General features: G+C 41.2%; 1 protein-coding gene across 1 annotated transcript in view; it reads right to left on the bottom strand.

Annotated features, from left to right (window-relative positions):
• Nucleotides 1-20126, bottom strand: part of SORCS3 (sortilin related VPS10 domain containing receptor 3) — a 337032-nt gene that overhangs the window by 133716 nt on the left and 183190 nt on the right. The window contains exon 4 of the mRNA XM_026069736.1: nucleotides 9318-9476. Coding sequence (XP_025925521.1) covers nucleotides 9318-9476 — 159 coding nt within the window. The remainder of the gene's footprint in view (nucleotides 1-9317; nucleotides 9477-20126) is intronic.

The raw sequence follows: 20126 nt of genomic DNA on the forward strand, positions 1-20126 counted from the left end.
GGGGGGAGAAGGAATTAAAAGGCAAAAAGGTCAGGGAAACCCTTCTGGATTCATCTCATTTCACTGAGGCAGCCTGGTAGATAACTCACCCATCTCACAAACAAATCCTGTTAGAGATTATGAACAGAAGGTTCTTGATTACAGAAAAAAGAAGAGAGAAAATAAGCCATCACTAGAGGTGAAAAAAGCAAAGGATTGGGAATTTTATCTTTTCTTGCACACTGTGTTTACTCTCTCCTCCTAGGCAAGGGGTCAATACAGGCCCTAGCCACAACAGTTGAAATTAGAGAACTTTATACTTTTTTTTTTTTTTTTTGGCTTTGATCTTATTGGGATCATATCACATGTGACCCATTTTCCACAAACCCAGACAGCAGGGTGAGTTTCACATCAGGTGTCTACCTGTACTACCTTGGAATATCAGATGTCAACACGGCAAATATTTAAATCTGGGTAATATAACTTACTTCTTTGACAGCCAGTAGAGGCCTAGTCAATACAGTCAATGAAGTCTAAGGTGCAGTATACCTTATCTGAGAACAGCCACTTACATTTGCTCCAAAAAATTAACCAACACTATTCAGTAGATCAGTACCAACTATTACAGGAAGTCTAGACACCTAATTCAGGTGTATATGGCTACATTTTAGATCCCCAAAGTGAGGTGAAATAAATCCTGCCCCTGGTGTTCTTATTCTTGAACCTTTTTCTTTCCTTCATGTTTTTTCCCATCTTCTGTATTTATAACCATTTCTTGCTATGCTCAGTCTCCAAATAGAATCAATATATAGCCATGATTCACTGTGGTCCAGCAATAAACCACTGGATCCTTACTCTCTTATACAATAAACTAGGTTTCTTTAGCAGTAGACCACATCTAAGCATTGAATGTGTCTCAGTTCATTTATCTCTATATTTTCCTTCTCAAAGGAAAATCTGTTCACAAAGTATCTATATCATAAATACAAAGCGATAAGAAAGTCTGTTCTAGCTAAATCAAGTTTCACAAGCAGTTACTTCTGTTTGCCACCACAAATCATCACAAGCCCAAAGTTCACTATTCTGCTAGGACAAAATTCATTGGGGAACTTCTGAAGTAGAGCCAGTGCTGCATAATTTAATTTCTCATCACCCATTAAAACTGCCAGGCTTACCATAATCGGAATGATAAATGCAGAGTCATAAGTCTTCTTTCTGACAGTAATGCCCATCAGTACGTCAAACACAAACAATTGTGACATTTGACTTTATAAAAATTACCTGGTGCACCAACACCACTTAATTAAATCATTTAAAAACTGCTTTTGTTACATTTAATGAATGATATATTATACTGCAATGAAACATGCAGCAACACAAATACTTCACAATGCTAACAATTAAGGCTCACTTCACTCATGGCAATTGACAACACAAGTGCTCCTCACTTCATTCAGTTTGTGCATTCCAAATGAACTGGTTAGCGAAAAGGGTGCTTCTTTGCTAATGAGTTTTGTAATCAAGGCATCTATTTTAATTTCAAATTGGCTAGATTGGGGGAAATTGCTGAAGTAAATGACTGGTTCTAATTAGGATTATAAAAATATTCATCATGCAGCAGAATTAGCGCAAGGTCTTGATTTCCCTACATTTGCATTTAGCTTTAGTTTAAGAGTGGAAAAAAACTGATAAATTGTCTTCCTTTTAATGAATTGAACAAACACTATATCTGTTTTAGTCGTCCTTTCATTTAAAGGCACTGATACATATTCATGATTTGTAAATGAAGTTAAGTGATTTTGATTCTTCAGGTCATTACCATATTGAAGAGGAGACTTCCGTAAGTTGCCTTTAAATATTCTCAATCTCAAGGGTTTGGGTTGACTTCTTTCTTTTTCTTCTTTTTTTTTTTTTCCTTCTTTTTTTTACTGCACTAACATTTCAGCTTATCTGTTTGATGGAGCCCTGCCTGCCTGGGAGAGCTGCTGGCAGGTGGCTTGTCCAGCAAAGGACACATGATGGTTTTGTAGAACCTGATGTTCTCAGAAGAGCATTCAAAAGGCAGAGAGATGAAAGGCGTATTTGTGGTTAAGTCATGGGAACAGGGCTCAATCTGGGTTCAGTTTCTGACTTTGTTACAGACCTCAGCGGTAGTCAGGCAATGAAACACTTTAATGACCCATGCCTGAATACACTATGGATACTCTGGGGACAATGCTTTGTCTGTCAGCTTCACATTTAAGTGTAAGCTCTCTGGGGCAGGGATTGCTTCTTGCTATGCATGTGTAATACCTAGAACAACAGGCCAGTCAGTGTGCTAGAGATCCCCAAGTGCAGTTACTGTAACACGGCTTACACTAAACATGAAACACTAAGCGTTCCTTCTAGCAGAGCAACATCGTCACATTATTTCATTCCTCAATCTGATAGGCCCTGTAGGAGTTGTTATTGTAGCAGCTTCCTCTATTTCTTTCCCCTTTGGGGGAGAGAAGAACACAAATACAGTAGGTGTGACTGAGGCTTTACTCTGCAGGGTGCTCAAATGTCAGAGTGATGGTACAATACAAATTTGAAAGCTGAATATTGTATCCATAGGGCTGGAACCACAGCCATCACGCTCTTCGGATGTCAAATGAGCCATGAGGAGAAATGAGCCCCAGTGTGTTCTCTCACGTCATACAATGAAATAGCGATTCTACCACGAGGGGCCACGCGGGAGCACAAAGAGCTTTTTCTCCTTGTTAAATGTAATGTTGACATCTTGCTTAGAAAAGCTGAGTTTTACTCAAGAGGTGGGGTCCCGAGCCATGCTGATGGAAGGAGGACTTGCTTATACCTATCCACCCCAACACTGTCAAAAAAATCCCAACCTTGGTGCCTAACACTGTCCTGGGAGCCTGGGCTCAAACTCCAGAAGATAATTTCACCTGGCAGCTGGGAGACACTGCCACACTGCCTCTGGGGCTCTGGCTCTGCGTGTCTGGGCTATTAAAACTCTCCCAGGTAGTCACAGTGTTATCTGCGATCCTTTTTGATAAATTCAGCAGTGTCTAATCAAGATAGTCAGGGCTCTGACATAAAACACATTCAATTTTCAGATCATAACTTGCCACGTCTCCAACATTGAAGGAATCTCCCCAGCCAGACCTGATACTGTCTGCCAGGTGCAACTCAGTGATACAGCAGGGTCTTATCCGGCACATTTTATTTATCACCTCATTCAAGATGATATTAAGATACCCACTTTTTTCTGTTCACTTCCTGCTGAAGATTAAGCCCTATGGAGGGAAAAGGCACTGATTACCAAACTTCTTGTTTATCCAGTTCTCTCACATTCATCATGGTGTAGCTGGGGAGTTTCAGATGGTCTGTTATTAATTATTCAGTCTCCCATCTACTCCCAGCAGGTTCCCAATCACATTTTGGCCTGCAAGGAACAGTGGGACTGTATCTCTTTGCATAGTTTTCTCCTTTTAACAACAGCGATTTGAAATATTTTAAATCTCTCTTTCCCTAATTCCCTAATATTTTCTTTTTTAATTATCTTTTAAACAAATATTCAAGCAAGAGAGCTGTGCATGCTGCTCTGAGAAGTTTCAAAGTCACTGAGATAAATTCCATGGAGCTGAAAACTCTCTTCCATTTCTATCTCCAGACTGATCCATTCCCCATAAGGGTATCACGGGGGTGGAAAGCTGAGCTTATCGAGAATTAATTGGTTCCTTGGATAGATGAAACAAATTATAAGGCACTTTAAATATCAGTACCAGAAATACAAGTCTGCTTTTCAACAGAAGACAAATCAAAGAGCTGAACATGGGTGTGCCAAGCTATCAGAAGCTGGACAGATGAGTGACTGGATTCCAGGCCAAATGGGGCCAATTCAAGATCTTCATTCTCAGCCACTATGAACTGTAGCTATGAAAATTACAATTCACGTATACACAGGTAGTCTCTGAGCTTCCGCAGTACGCTGTAAAGCAGTTCCAATGCCTTCCAACAGAGAGAATCACACCTTTTTCACATATCCTTCTTTCCATCACACTGTGATATGAGGGTCATTTAAAATGGCCTCCCATATATTTTTCTGTGAAAATCTGTGAAAATGGCTCAGGGTCATTTTTTGGAAGATGAAGCCCCGTTTTCCCTTTCTGTTGGCTCATACATCCAAGTGCCAACACAGGCACTAGCGAGACCCAGTCTGACTCACAACAAAAACAGCCATAATATTTACATAGCATCCACCTTCTGTCAAAGCCCACAGGGCGCCATTTACAGAATCAACACATCCGCACATCCGACTACACTATCTTATCAATAAAGAAGACACACACAAAGCTCTTAGGAAGAGATCCAAGATTTTCAACTCATAAGATGCAATTAATCTCCCATGGCCTGGTAATTGCACAATGCTACAATGCTGCTCAGAGGGGTGTAGTACACCCACCCATGCTTTCTTAAAGCCCTGAAGAACTTCCTCATGTTTCTACTTCCTATGTGGTGAGAAGACATCAGGGCTACAGGCTTGGTACATGCTCCTGCCCACACAAACAGATTTCTTGACTCAGCCATACTCCATGTATTTGATAACACAAGAGAGTTAGCAAGGCACAAGGTCACAATTAGCTAGGAGAATTAAGAACAGGAACAGATATGTTGTGTTGCCTGCTACTGAGGAAGTATCCTCAATTACTCTTTGGATACTTCAAAGGGTAAACAAGTGGTGGTGGCTGTGACTTGTCCTTGAGTGAATAAAGTGACCAGAAGCCCCAGGAAAAAAAAAAAAATTTAGACAGCCTGCTGAGGTCCATCTCCTTCACTGAATCTTCTCCCCTGCTCCTCAGAATAGTCCCAAGCAGGAAAAAGAGACTATACAAATTTGGCAGCAGCAATAAAAGATTTGGGGGCTCAACTAATGACATATTTGATTCTTTCAGTTGATAGAGGAAATAATGTTGTCAGAAAGCCTTTGGCTTTCTCAAGCATGAAATCATATCCCAAGGAGAAGTACTGTTAAGAAAAGATGGGCTCCACCTCTTAAAAAAGGGAAGGTCATTTCTGGACAAAAGATTGCTGCAAGGTTTAGACTTTAAACTAAGATCACATGAGACTGGTAACATAAGTCCACAGGTAAGTATAAAAACCTAAGTAAGTCAATCTGCACAGCATCTTCCATGCCTGAATGTCAAGGCTGGGATTAAGAGGGAGCAACAGGAGAAGCTGGAAACATCAATTTATGACCAAAATTACACATAATATTGGCATAATAGAGACTGGCTGGGAAAATTAATGACTGGAGTATTACCACAGAAAGGCATCACTTGCTCGGAAAAGGAAGGACAAGCCTTATATATCAAGGATCTGTACACTTGTTCCGAATGCTCATGACATTCTCCTGAACAAGCTAAAGGACTATAGGAAATTACTATTTGCTGAGTACAAAACTAACTGTGATGCCATATTCTGAAAAGTTATCGCTTATCCACTGTCAGACTGGGGAAATACATTGATTCTGGTTCCACAAGGGTCTCATAGGACTCTATATTATTCCATCTGTTCATTAGTGTCTTAGAATAGAGAATACACCTCCTAAATTTGCAGGAAACACCAAACTGGAAGGGACAACAAGTCCATTAGAGGACATAATTCAGAACTCAAGATAATTTTGATAAACTGGAGAAAAAGCATTTGTTCTCAAACGTGTAGAAGTTAGCTAAAAAGAGGGACAGAATGGTTTGAATAGGAGAGTGATTAAAAAAAAAGGTTTATGTTACAGCAATGAAGCTGTAGGTCAGAGGACCTCAGCAGAAAACTTTCCAATGCAAAGGTCAAAAATGTTGAGTGTTTTCATTTCACAAAAAAACTTTTTAATATTGTTTTCTATTTTTATACACAAAACAATTTTCAGATCTTCTGATCTATGCAGTGACTCAATCAATCAATTATTTGTAGGGCACTAGATGTTGATATTTCATTATATTGTATGGAACAACATACTGGGTGAAATGCATTTTTGGATTCATCACTAATTAATTTCCAGGTTGATCACAGCTTGCATACAACACCTTATTACTATTTTTAACTGAAAGAAAATTCATAAAATTAATATTAATCTGAAAGCTTTTTTTTTTTAATCTAAGAAATGGAATGAGATTTGCAAACTCGTTTACACGTTCACAATTCTGGGAGGATGGATTAGATCTTCCCTTAATTGTTTCTGCCACTGGGAGTAAAATTGTATTTATTTACTTTGCTTTCAGATTTATTTGCATTTTTAAATCTGTCTCCAAAGTAATCACTACAGATAGACATTAAAGGTCAAATGAACTTCTAACACTTAGAGAGATGGTGGTGGATTATGGTCACCCACCATGAGAGCAGTTGCACTGCTGAGCATAGAGTAAGCCACTGACTTTCATCAGCACCTCCTTTGTCGTGCTATCTATGGATGAGTATTAGCTGCAGGTTCCAAGATAATGACAAGCTTTCTATTTTATTGCCCTCACGCATTTAAATCAAAAAGTACCTGACAGTTCTCAGCACTGGGCTGCCTTTGGCAGGTCTGCAGTGAGTTTCAGAACAGCTGTATCCCCAACACCTGGCTACACAAAGTGAGAAAGCAAGTGCTTTTTGGTCCAGCACTACGTAGTCTGGGCCAGGCCGTTTCATGCTTCACCACATGAAAAAGGACATAAAGGCAAGGGACAGAGGAGGACCTGCAGAACTAGGTTGTAATGGGAGAAGCAACCTCTGACAGGGGCATGGCATCTCTTTAGGTAGACTTCTCAAACTGCAGAGCATCACCATAGCCTCTCTGGCCACTTACTTTAGGAGCTCCTGACACCACTGGTCAGCAGAAGAGATTGTTGCCTGTGGCACATGGGGGCACAGCTGGGAGAGAGGCCACAACATGGCAGTGTGAAGGTGCAAGATCCAGATGTGGCTTGATTTGGGATTCTTAACTCAAAAGACACTTTTGGACATCAACCTAACTCCCATCTAACAGATGTTCATGGCTGACCTCCGGTTCCCATTCAGCTTTGACAGGTCCACTGCTTCCAGACGGGCTGGAATGTATCACACTGTCCTTTCAGATCACTTCAGTCTGGGGACTTCACATAGCCACTGCCACAATCACTGCCACAATCTATAGCGCTGCCTTTGTGCTCCAACAGCGCTGCCCACATCTCTGCAACAACTGCAATCGCAGCGAAGCTGTGTGATCCTGAGACAGGGGGACACAATTCTTTTATGGCTATTTCTAAGCCAGGAAGTGGCTGATAAACTGTAACCACGTTACTTTAAGCAAACAGGAGAAAGCACTGCCTCCATAGTTCCACTGGAGGATCAGCATTTAACTAGCACTTGAGGCTGTCTTTCTGAACACTGCTACTTAGATCCCAGAAGAAAAGCATCATGAGTGTGCCTTGCATGCAAAAGCAGACATAAAGGCAAGGCCTGATTTCCAGTTGATCCACTTTTATTCGATCAACAAGCTGCAGACCACCTTTGCCTGATCTCTGCTCTTGCATTGTGGACAAATTTGTTCAGTTTCTGGGATAAAACGCAAGCAGCCTCAGGGCATTTCTAACTCGCACTTCACTTTTCTTGGCTCTTTTCTGGGTAGAAAAGAACAGCTGTGGTAGGCTCCACTCTCCACATGTGCATTATATTGAAGGAGCAGGAACAAAAATACTCCTAAGCCATTATAGCAGCTCTGGACGAGGAGAGCATAACCACCACCTCACAGGCAAGCGTATGTGCATAGTTTATATTCTGATTTCTCTTTCCCTTGCTAACATGTCATAAAAAGACCACAAAGTGCTGGAAGTAGAATCACACTGTTTGAACCCTAGAGCAGATGCTTCAAACTCACTACAGGTGGATCTCTTTGCAAACATACTCAGCACGTCATACCTGGCTTCTCACATCAATGTGCCTCATCAGCTGTCTCTTTCTTTCAGGCTGTCTCTGTACAAACACCAGTGCCATTTAAAATCTTTACCTCCAGTTTAAAAGTGGCAGCAAACCATTCAGTGACATCAAACAAATAGATTGGTCTTTCTAGCCTACTTCAAAATCCCTGTTACACTGAACATCTGAGTGCACAAAACTATTTGACATTTGACTAACTCCTTCATACAATAAGTACGTGATACTATGGAAGGAGTCTATTTACAATAGCTTTGTGCTTGCAAATGTCACTCAGGCATCATCAGTAGCATTACAGCAAAACACCTGGTGCCTGCCATAGCACTCTGTTAACAAGGGGCTGGAAAGGTTATGTTGGGAAGTGTAGCAGGAGTAGATTATGTAATTTATTCAACTGTATCCTCAATAACCTAGGTAGAGACTTGCACTAACCTTTCAAAGGCAACGTTGTCAAATACAAGAGGTCCAAAATTTGGGAAGTATTGTCATATATCAGGGAAGCGAGCCTGACTAGTTTAACAAACTCTCAAAATGACGGTAGGAATTGAAAATCTCACCCAAAATGCACACGCACACACACACACGCTTGACAGTTTAATGAGAAAAACTTAAAGTGGCTCTTCAGCACATTTTTACTTTCCACAGCCTGTGGCTGACAGAAACAGAAGAGAAGAAAGAGAAAAGCTTGACAAGCTTCAGGTCTTCTAGAATTTGTGGCCTGATCATCTGGTTTGTGCCTTTGCTTTTCACTGTAGTGGGGACTGTTGTTTCGAACCGGAGTGCACCCTTTAGAGCCACAACACTTTACAGGTCACATTGTACCTGCATTGCTCAGCACCTTTCAAGACAGACGAGTGCTATATAAAAGCAGACTTGCTAAGGATAGAGTAACAGACTGAAGAGGTGTCTCACTAACACAAGGCACTGCAAAGTGACTTTAAAAGTAGCACAGAGTTCCTCATTTGTTGCTACTCACTATTTTTTCAGATTAATCGAGTTCAGTTCCAAGCAGAAAGAGCATCCCTTCGCTCACAACAGCCAGCTGTTACAGACCCACTAAGCCTCAAAGCGCTGGATTCTCAAAGACAGCTCAGCAATCTCTGAGACCTATAAATTAATAGATTTTTAGAACAGCTCCACTTGTCATGTCAAATCTCAGGTTCTTTTCATCTTTTCTTCTATCACCATTACTAAAGTTTCCATATCCATAGTGATCTCTCTACAACACCACTCCCTTCAGCAAGTTTGCCTTGGTGTCACTGGGTGGGCTTTGCAAACGTGACTGCAAGGAGAGAGTAGCAAAGTACACCATAATTTCTTCACCATCTCTGGAGATGGGAGTTTCTAGACACTGTCCCTTTCAATGCCTTGCACAATAATCACTGAAACTGAAATCAGTTGCTCACCTTTTGATCCAGACTGTAGGCCAGGATCCACTCCTCCTGCTTGGGGTGAAAGAGCAAGCTCTGGATGTAGAAGTTCAGCCGGTACTTCTGGTAGGTGGCCCCTTCGTCAGAGCTGATCAGTATGCTGCTCTCAATCTCTGGGTCACTAAGAAGCATGATCTAAGTAGGAAAAYGGAGAGAAGAGTGTTATTGGAAAAGTGAAACTGAACACCATTTAAGAGTGAGGTTATATAGCACTGATTCCTATTAGATGTATTCAGAATATTGCTAACAGTGTAAACAGCCCATAGGATTTCCGAAATAGTCTGTTCTTTTTAGTTTGGTTTCCAGTTTTTGGTGATTCACTCATTGATCAGTTCCGTGATTCTTTCTATTCATTTTACTTTTGTCCAAAGAAATTCAGAAAGCTCGACAAGAATGAAAAATTCTGTGTTGATATTAAAGCTGATTTTGGTTGGGTATAGCAACTTCACCCAGCCACATCAGGCTTTCCTCGTGCATTTTCAGTCTAGCACCTCTCTTTCTGAATGCAGAATTCTCTCTTTCTCTCCCTCTCCCTGCCTCTCGCCCTGCCTTCCTTCCCCCTGCCCCTCCAAACAGAGAATGCTGGATCTGCTGCTGGGATCTGAAAATAGTGTGTGCGTGTGTGTGTGTATATGTCTGTGTCTGCGTAAACATGGATACATGATCTCACACATCACACTTCCAATCTATACAGTAGATGTTCATTTGATACTCAACAAAAACACAATTTTCCCCAAGTGCAGGAAARTATATGACCTCAATTTGCACAGGTAGGAAAACACTTCTGTGCCTCTGATTTTAATTAGAAAATTATAGCCAATATTATAAAATGGGCTGATTCCATATTATCAGATGCCATGCTCTAGGTAAACGTTATCAAGAAAAACATTGGGGAAACATTAACACCATCTTATTAACATCTGGAGAAAACGACATCACATTAAAGCAAATGCCAGTACCATAAAATAAAGGCAAACAGTGGGAAATAAATTAGAGCTGTGCTTAACACAGCAGGTTATTGATACAGTAGCTGAAACAAACACAGAAACTGGTTTTCGACAGGAAACAGAACCAGAACCTGCCTTTTAGCTACCTGCAAAACTGAGATTCAACGCAGTTTTGTTACATAGCCACGTCCAAGTAAACTTTTTCTTATACGACTTCGTAGAGCTCCAACATCAAGACTATGATGGGGAGACACTAACTTTGACAGCAACTATTTAATTACAGCAAATCAGTTAAGAGGACTGGTGAGACCTTTGGTGTGCTACACCCTGCTCAATCAAAAACTTCAGCACTTGTTCAATCTTAATTTCCTCATTAACGCTAATAAGTCACAAAGCGAAACTTAATACAACGCAAACGTGAAACTACCTTTCCGTTTCGTGTAGGGRCTTGAGACACAAAACAGGAGACGCATATAAGTTTGAACACTTGTTCCCACATAATGAACTATATTTATTGTGAGAGGAAAGGAAATTTGTTTCAGAGGCTTCAAAGCAATTTTTTGTTTCTGATCCTTTCCATTAAGAAATTCAAAGGGCCTTTAAAACTAAAACTGAATGTTGTCCCAGGGTGAAGCCATCTCTATGAGTTTAGCTTATTGAGCTCAGAGCTCCTTCAGCATCTCACAAATACCACTTACTAGCCTCAAAAAGCAGCCCCCACTGCTCACACAGAAAGCTAACCTACAAGCCTTGAGAGAGTGCACCGCACTGTGCTCTGCTGCACAGCATGGGAAATGGGAAACACTCCCACAGGAGAGCAGTTCCTTGGGAACAAGTCTTGAGACTAGGCCCTCATGGTCTCCACCAAGAAAGAGGCTTTGATAAGTTTCTTCTTTCTAATCAGATCAAAATACATACTTCATTTTGATCCAAACAAGAATGGTTTCCCTATTGTTTTAACTCACTTTTTCTATTACTGGTGGCTTAAGACTTCAAAGGCATTTTGGCCTCTAAGTATATCCCTGTTCATCCACAGCATATTGCCTGTGTCAGAGAGAGAATCATAATATACTTTCCCAGTAAAAATTGCTTGCATCTGCAGAATGGAAAAAGGATGCAAGATTGCCAATATAACAAGATATTCCAGAGGGACCTTATTTTTAAGAGAAAGGTTACTAGGAGAATAAAGAGATTTTCCACCTGATGTCACAAAAGGTTACAAAGTTAATAACACCATGTATTATAAGGTCACTGTTAGAGTTCTGCCCTCAGGTAAGGAGCTTGCAACAGTTAACTGCTGCATAGACCTGATGCAGTACACACGCAACAAAATCCACTCTACCCTTTCACACATGGTCAGTGACATATCAGTGGGTTGCTCAAGAAATAGGTCAGATGAGATGGGAAAGGTGTTGCTTCCACCAGATGGTTCACAAATCCAGGCAATTTGTTCCCTGGGGACATAGCAGGGGCTGCAAGATCAAACAATAAAACCATCAAGCTAGGAAGATTAACAGTCAGCCTTGGTGGAAGGAGAAAGAGAAAGCTAGAAGAGATGGACAACAGTCGCATCTTCTGTAGGCACCCTCACATTAGTCATCCCCACTCCCTTCACCCAGTGTTGTTAGCAACCCTGAAAAAGACTCCTGCAACCTTTCCTTCAAATGGAGAGAAGAACCTACCCAAGTGCCAGTTTTTGCCATTAGCTCATCTCTGCTACCATGCAGCCTTCCAGGCAAGGCCACRTGGAAGAAACAGGAGGCGCAATCAGGGTAACAAACAAAAGGCCACTGGTTTTGCAGCTAGGACTGGTCCGTAGTTTTGTTACGTTTGAAGGGACACAGAGATGTGGCAAGCAGGGAGATAAGAGTGGGAGGCTGTTGGCTTTATTTTATTATTGTTTGTCTTCTTTCTACTGGAAGGAGGGACAACTCTTGGTAGGTGAAATAGTAGTGCATTTGTCAAAGGCCTAAAACTGCCACTTCTTATTATGGGGCCAGGGTGAAGGATCCACCCTAGTAGTGATTTAGATTAATYGCTTTTCATTAAGAGCCAATAAACAAACTCCAGTCAGAATGAGCATTTTTGCCAGTACCCTGTGTTGCCATTTATAATYGCCATAAGGAACAGCAGAGGAGCACCAGAGAGTTGTCAAATGTAATTTATAGGTTTTTAAGATCTAATCATTTTCTATAATATTAAATTAAATGGCAGCCTTTATTAAAGAGGAAATTACATTTCACCTTGCTACATTCTAGAATATATAATATTATTTTCAGTTGTTGCTTTCTCTAGTGTAAGTGGAGAGGGGAAAGGGAAACAGGATTGATTACTGCTAAGGGGAAGTCCTTGAAAACGTACTTGAGATGAGATGGTTTATACTACCTCCATTTTCCTCTAGAGCCTACACAGTCCGGCCTCCAAAGTGCAGTTGGCAATAAATGGCAAGGACCAGACAAAACACAGCAGGCTGAAAATCAGAAATCTGACGGAGCTGTAGGTAACTCCATGGGAGGCAAATGCCAAGAGAGCTTGCTGGTATGCGATGTATCTCCTTTTGTGAATGGAACAGTTCCTGGGACTAGGAAGATACTCAGCAGCCTGGCTGAGGATGGTCATTTGTAAGTCTAGAGAGCTATTGAATAGCAGTGAAGTAGGAGCTTTAGGGGCAAYGATGACACATGCAGAGCTGCTCTGAATGAGCTCCAGTTCAGCCCAACTGCAGAAAAGGACGATTCTTTTGAGAGGCCACCAAGTTCCTTGTAAGAACAACGTTAATCACAACATACAGACTGAGATCTTCAGAAGTCATCAGGAAACACCCCCCACCTCTGAATACTTCAAGGGGAATTACCCCAGGAAACAAGCAGCACAGGCTGCAAGCAGCAAGAATAGGGAGGGGAGATGTCTTACCTACCCCTGCCACAAGGCACTTGGTACATAAATGACAGAAGTAGCTAAGAGCCACTTGTATTTGGCAAAGAGGGGAATGKGCAGGACCCTTAAAGGAGCTGGTAATAAATACAAAAGCGGGGAGGAAGAAAGGTCACACCACATCACAGCACAGATCCACTGAACTGTCATGCCCTCTGATGGGGCTGATATAATAAAAACTAAAGCAGGATTTGTACCCGAGAACATGAGCTCCTGCTACCCAAATTAAAATCCCAACTGTGTCCTTTCGAYTAATGCAAACACCTTCCCCAGCATTGGTTTCACAGAGGGTATGTCCAGGGGGATGAATAAAAATGATTACACACTCCTCTTCCTCTGCTCCAAGCTAGCAAAATGCAATACTGTGATCCAGAAGCTTAATACTGAACCACACGAGAAATGAGCTAGCACACGTCTCATGGGCACAGCACTACATGATGCTCCAGCCCTCACCGGCTTGGAGTTTCAGGCAGATAGAGCTCCTATCTGCCTGGACTTGTCTGCCTAGGTTATGTCCTAGGCCCCCATACCTTACACTCAGTTCTCCTCCCAGCACCTGCCATGGCTGTGCCCTCTCCCTGCCAGGCCTGCTTGAYACATTATCTCTGTCTGAGGGCAGTGGCACAGCACCTCCAACCCTTCAGCCCATTACCTGCATCCCTAGCATCAGATTCCACAGCTTTATCTTGCTCCCTGGTTCTGTCTTCTCCCAACACAAGAGATCTGTTTTACATGCAGCTGAATCTTTTAATAAAATGCCTCTGGACAAAAATTGAAACAGCCTGCTATATAAAAAGCATTTTTATTAACATTAGCTTTCATTGAATCCCTTTATTTTACTTTTTCCAACCAACATAAATTTTGATTGTAAATTACCAGAGCGCATCTCTTTAAATCAGCACTGAGAAGTTTTATAGGTACAATATCTGCAGCAATAGTACCACTGAGCTACATTAGCAGGAAGCATCACAGTAAATGAATAAAGAAGACAGGTCCAAAATAAATGCCTTTTGTTCCCAGAAATAAGTAGATAGCATTAAACCATTATGTACTGCCTTCTGATTTTCCTCTTCACTTTTAATGCACTTTTCATAAACGGTCTTTCTCAGACTTCCCAGTCACATTTTCGTTTGCCAATATAAAGTGCTATTTTAAAAAGAAATAAACAGAACATTAGAAAAAGAAAAAAAAGCCACTCTACAAACCACCCAGGCCTCCATACAAAGATCCAAGATACAAAGGATCCCGGTTCCTTAGTACTGTATGAGTAATTTGCTCTGTAGTACTGCGTTGTCCTGTTCTGCAACTGAAAAAGTAGTTCTGCAACAARCTGCTGCAAAGACAGAAGCTTAAGGTTTCCTGTTAACACCTACACAGTGATTTCCATACTGAATGCGCTCAGCTTACAAGTGAAAAGAAGGCTTTTCTTTACACTAAACCTTCAACTCAAAAGCACWTGGGGTCCTTTCTAAGGTCAGTCAGGATTTTTAACACAGGATATTCCTACTGTGGACATGACTATATCTAAACTGACAATAGGAAAATACGAATCTGATGAAAAAAGCTTCTTTTTCCTTTCCCATTTTGCCTTAAAACACTTACAGGATTGTAGGATCCCACAGAACCTCTGGAGTTAAGTCCGCTTCCCCACATAGTTTCATATTAGCTTTGAGTTTAAAGAGACAAAGAGTTTCAACACTTTATGCTGAAATGTCAATGCAAAGTGAGGATTTTTGCTTTGTTTGGACTTATGATGTCCTTTTATTTTTTTGAAACTGAAAAACCAAAGTGAAATGACATTTAAAGGCTTAGAGATACAAAAATCATTTTTTTCCTTCAAAACATCAGTTCAACACAAATATGTTCAAACATCAATAGTTTGGAAACTTCTTATGGAAAAACTACCTTTCTCCTACTGAATCATTTCAGATGAAAGTTTGGCCATTTGAAATTTCTCACTGGCAAGTTTCTGGTTATTCATTCTCTTCCCATTCTTCCTCTCCTACATCATTACCACAATATACGTGGTCTGCAGGTTAAACGATGCCCTCAGAGATATATACACAACATCAACCTCTTTAGAATACAGCTACAGCACCCCTGAAGCCTTTCTGTGCCAATCCCATGGAGGACAGATGCAACTCATTGCAGACAAAACCTCATCCTTCTTTCCTCTTTCCCCAACATGAGTTAGTCCAATTAAAAAATTTCAATTCACTAAACCAGCCCAAAATCCTCCAAGATAAAAATGTACTGGTGTCACAAATAACTCTCTACTTATCCAGCAAAAGAAACACCCATATAAATCAGCTTTAAGCTAAAGAATAGCTTTGCAGGATTCTGCACTGGTTTAAAAAGAACATCTTAACTTTACACAAGCTTTTACAGAAGATGCACAGAAAGTGCTAGATACCCGCTCACTGCTCTGGACATATACTGACTTCTGCAAGAATCAAGAGATCAGAAGCCAAACTGTGCTTTCCAGTCACCAAGATCAGTCACCACTTTCCAGTCACCAGCATCAGTCAGACAGGGAAAAATCTCTGTGGAGTAAGAAGATGCAACTATCACAAAGTACCTTTGAGACTGGACCTGGAAGACATCAGTGAAAAAAATCTGCTCTAGGGAGAAGTCCTATTTATTCACACACAAGCTCAGCAATGAAGAAATCTTCTCTCAAGCTCTGGCATAATGTGCCAACACTGGCTGGAGGACAGCACGTGCATGGATGAGAAGGTTATCAGCTCTCATACCCACGCCATTCCTTAGTGATCAACAGCCATGGCGAGAGGGGCATCTGCTCTCTGGGAGCCAAATAAATAAAACAGCCATGTGGAGGACAACAGCTTCCATGTAATTATTAACTTTGAGTCCCAGGAGAAGAAGAGTCATTGCAATCCCTTGTCTTACGGGATAGACCAGATTTGGGTCTCCGCCTTGGTTTGCAAGGCTCAAAAGCTTCCTTAATGTTAAGGACAACCTGTGGGCATCAGTCAAGCAGTGAAGACACACTGAGCTTTCCTGACGGCTAAATTTTCTGGACCTGCCCCATTTCAACTTCTTATAACTTCACTTCTTATTGCTTGAAAATTAACATTAATAACAGATTTAATTAATGAATATATCATCAGATTACCATCCCTCAGAACCATAACACTGTATTCTTACAGGATGAAGTGCACTGCACTCACTTTATAAGGGTTTATGAAGCATGTGTTATAAAAGTACCTCAACCATAAGGCTTTTTATACCTTGGCGCTCACTTCAATACAATCCCATAAAATCCAAGCAATCTTTAAGTGTTAAAGGTGACTTTCACTACTGTATTTATTATCGGATAATGAAAAATGAGTCAGACACCCATAGAAACTGAGCAACGAAATAGAGTTTCTTGAAACTTTTGCAACAGGTCTGCATTATATGTACTGTGAAGAAAGAGCCAAATAGCCCTCTCAAGAGCTTTCAGGCACTTCATGCTAACCTCTCTCCAGATCTTCCTTTTCACTGGGACTTCTCTGTAATTACAAACCAACCTCTAGCCTGCAGAATCCCATTGCTCATCACTGAGCCATCTATATGTTAACAGCAGTTTCTGTGAGTATCTGTCTCCTGGGGTGGATCTCCTCCACAGCCTGCCTGTGCTACAGTATGCAGTTGTGGACTCGGGTAAGTTGGTTTGAGAAGACAGCACAGATCTCTGATGCTGAAGTCAGAAGACCCCAACTCTGGGTCCCCTTCGTTCCAAGCCTGAGAGAATAATCAGAGCACGTCTTGCTGTTCCAGGCTGCATGCAAGCCCAATGCCTTCTTTGTAAAGGGCTTTGCCGTTTATAAAGGGTACATGAAAGATGAATATCATGACAAAATGAAGGGTAATATGCTATGAAATGAAAACAAATGTGCTCATTGTGATACTCATACTTGCTTGGCTACTATTGTATCTTCCATATATAATAATCTACTTTCTTATTGTCCTGAATAAGAACTTACTGCTTCATGTATTTATATTTATTTGGAACAGTTCTCTATTCCTAGCTACACTTCCTTGAACCTCTCCAGTTACTGTTTAGTCCTGCTCTCTGACACATTTGCTTCCATTACACATTTGGAGTCATATGAAAACGTAGTCACGGATACATTCATGCTAAGAATGTGCTCAGCTAGAGGCCACTGCTACCTTCAACAGGCCAGAACTCATGTGAATAAAATTTCAGTGAATAGCAGCCCACTGTGGCAGATAACTTGCTGCAGAGCAAGCTTTTCTCCAAATTTTCAACATCTTGGAATCACGTGAAGTCTGGAAAAAATAGTTATTTTCACAATTTCACAATTGTGAAATAGTTTTATCAATAGTTATTTTCACAATTTCCTCTTCTGCAATGTGATTATTCAGCTGTCTCCTTGTTAAAGACTCATTTAGATAGCCCATCTTCAAAAGTAAGAGCGAATGAGTTTCATCATAAATCTCATGACTGGTCTGAACAATCACAACAATACCCTGGGTAGATATCAAGACCATTTTGTCCATGAGAAATGATGCAAACACAAACCTGCTGTCCAAACAGTACCCCCTACCCACCAGGACCAAGTGCACAAACCCAGGTTCACTGTTAACTTGAAGAGCCCCTCAGCAGAATCCTGGCACTGTCAGAAACAAAACTATGATTTCTAGCTACAACCAACTCAGTGTGACATTATCTGGATAGAACTTGGGACCAGTAGTTCAAGGGAGTACAAGTCTTGCCTGTGAGGATGAATAATCTACATACATGACATATTAGTATTACACTCAGACATGAAATATGAAATTGGAATATACAGTCCCAGCGTTTGCTACACACAGCTGACTCAGTCAGGGAAGAGTACACATCTGAGATGAAAGCATCTTGCCATTTCTTTCACTGGCTTCTTGAAAATATTAAAGAGGATGGAGATAAGAGGAAGACTTTGGGGAAACTGTGAGACTGACCAGCATCACCTTGTCATCCATAAGGAGATGCACATCAGACTATTAGGCTTGTTTACAGTGAATAGCCTAGTTAATCTTTGTGACCTCCATTGGTTTTCATACTTAATTATATTTAGATTATAACTACATATAATTGTTCTGATTTGTACAAAATTAAAATAGGCTCTTGGCATTGCAGTCATCCCTGCCATAAATTGCCATACCAGAACAAACAGCTCACAGAATGCCAAGCTCACACACCCCATCCCRTAGGGAGAGAGCTTCATTTAATTACCACCTCCAGCAGCTGTCCGAGAGCACAGATGCACCTTGCAGGATGCCCTGAGGATCAGGAGCAAATCAAGGCTAAATTGGCTTCAGAGCAAGAGTCCCTCAAGGAAAACCACTCTACCATCCTCCTTGGCAGGTGGGGAGTGAAAATATATCACAGCACTAAGGTTTTAGGTAAAAACAGAGCTGGGAAAAGAACCCAGATGCTCTAAGGCTGTTGTCCTAACCTGCCCACAATGCCAAATCCCAAGCTGGATCCAATTTGCATGCAGAGGAGTGGGATAAGCCATCATACTAGACCCAACAAAGCAGAACGCCTCATCTTTGTTCTGTTGCTAAGCAGGTCAGAACAACATGTCTCCCAGCCTTCTCTTGTCTTTTTGGCACTGGACACATGTACTTTTCACTTTTAATTACAAGGCACTGCAAGCACTTGCTTGTTAAATTTCAGGTGCCAGTGGGTATGGAAGCCATCCAAAAAGCATGTGCTTGACCTGGCAAAGAGTGATTGGCAACAGCCATGTGCTCAGTTGTAAAACCTTTTCACTATCACAGCAAGGCAGAGTTTACCCAAAGTTAGTTCATCCTGTTGCTAGAGCTGCACATCCTCCAGCACACTGGAAAGGGGCTCCTCCTCTGGCCCCCCTCAGACCATCAGAGCGAAGACCTCTGACACTGCAACCCGACCTTCCTCTGGCCACTTCGGTGCTGCGTGCTGTTCTTAGAGAGCTCCCATTCAGCTCTCTTGCCAAAGACCTTTCCACAACCCAGCAGATTCATGCCCGGTGCCCCTCTGTGAACTGCCAAATGGGTTACAAGCACCATCACTTTACGGCTGCTTTTGTATATATCCAGTTTGACCATGCCTACCATGAATGGGCCTGGACAAGAAGTAGGAGGGATCCCTGGCTGGTGAGAAATGAGGTAAGAGATATGTGAAGCTTCTAATCTATATTATTCTTTCTTCTGGAGTCTGGTATTTCTGCACAGCCTAGCTCTGCATGATGCCTTTTCAGTCTCTGCTGTTCTACATAGGGAAGCCCTAACTCTTGCAACATCCAACACATCGTTTTGTAGTCACCAGCTTTTTCTAGTGGCACAGAGAAGCTCTGATCCCAAGCTGTGTGCACAGGGGAAAAAAAAAAAAAGCAGTATTCACAGTTATAATTATATTTATTTGAGTAAATGCATGCTTGTGCTATTCTCCATGGACCTAAAAAGTAATTTTCACCATTACGGTAACTTACCGTGTAAGCAGAAATAGTTATAGAAAATAATGTTATCAGCAAGGAAAGGCTGTGTGCACCAGAGCTGCTGGAATTGAGAATGCCATTTATACAAAAAGCATTTCTCTGATTATAGGTCTCACTTGGGAGAACACTTCACATGTGGGAATAAGTTTACTCACAGTAGTTGCCCCATTACAGAAAACAGAGATGTGCATGGATAGTTACTCATGGGGGTAAACTTTTGTAGCCCATATACAGCAGTCTATTTCATTTGAGGACAGCAGAATGTTTCATGACTCTTTATAAAAATAAAAATATTATGTATCTCCCCTGAGGCCATTAAACCTGAATACAGTTTTAAATGCATCATTGCTTTTCCACTGCTTACACACTTATTTTTCTGCTTTTTAGTCAGATTGCAGAGAGAACATAGACAA

Source organism: Apteryx rowi, unplaced genomic scaffold, assembly GCF_003343035.1.
Source record: "Apteryx rowi isolate R43461 unplaced genomic scaffold, aptRow1 scaffold_3, whole genome shotgun sequence".
NCBI classification, from domain to species: Eukaryota; Metazoa; Chordata; class Aves; order Apterygiformes; family Apterygidae; genus Apteryx; species Apteryx rowi.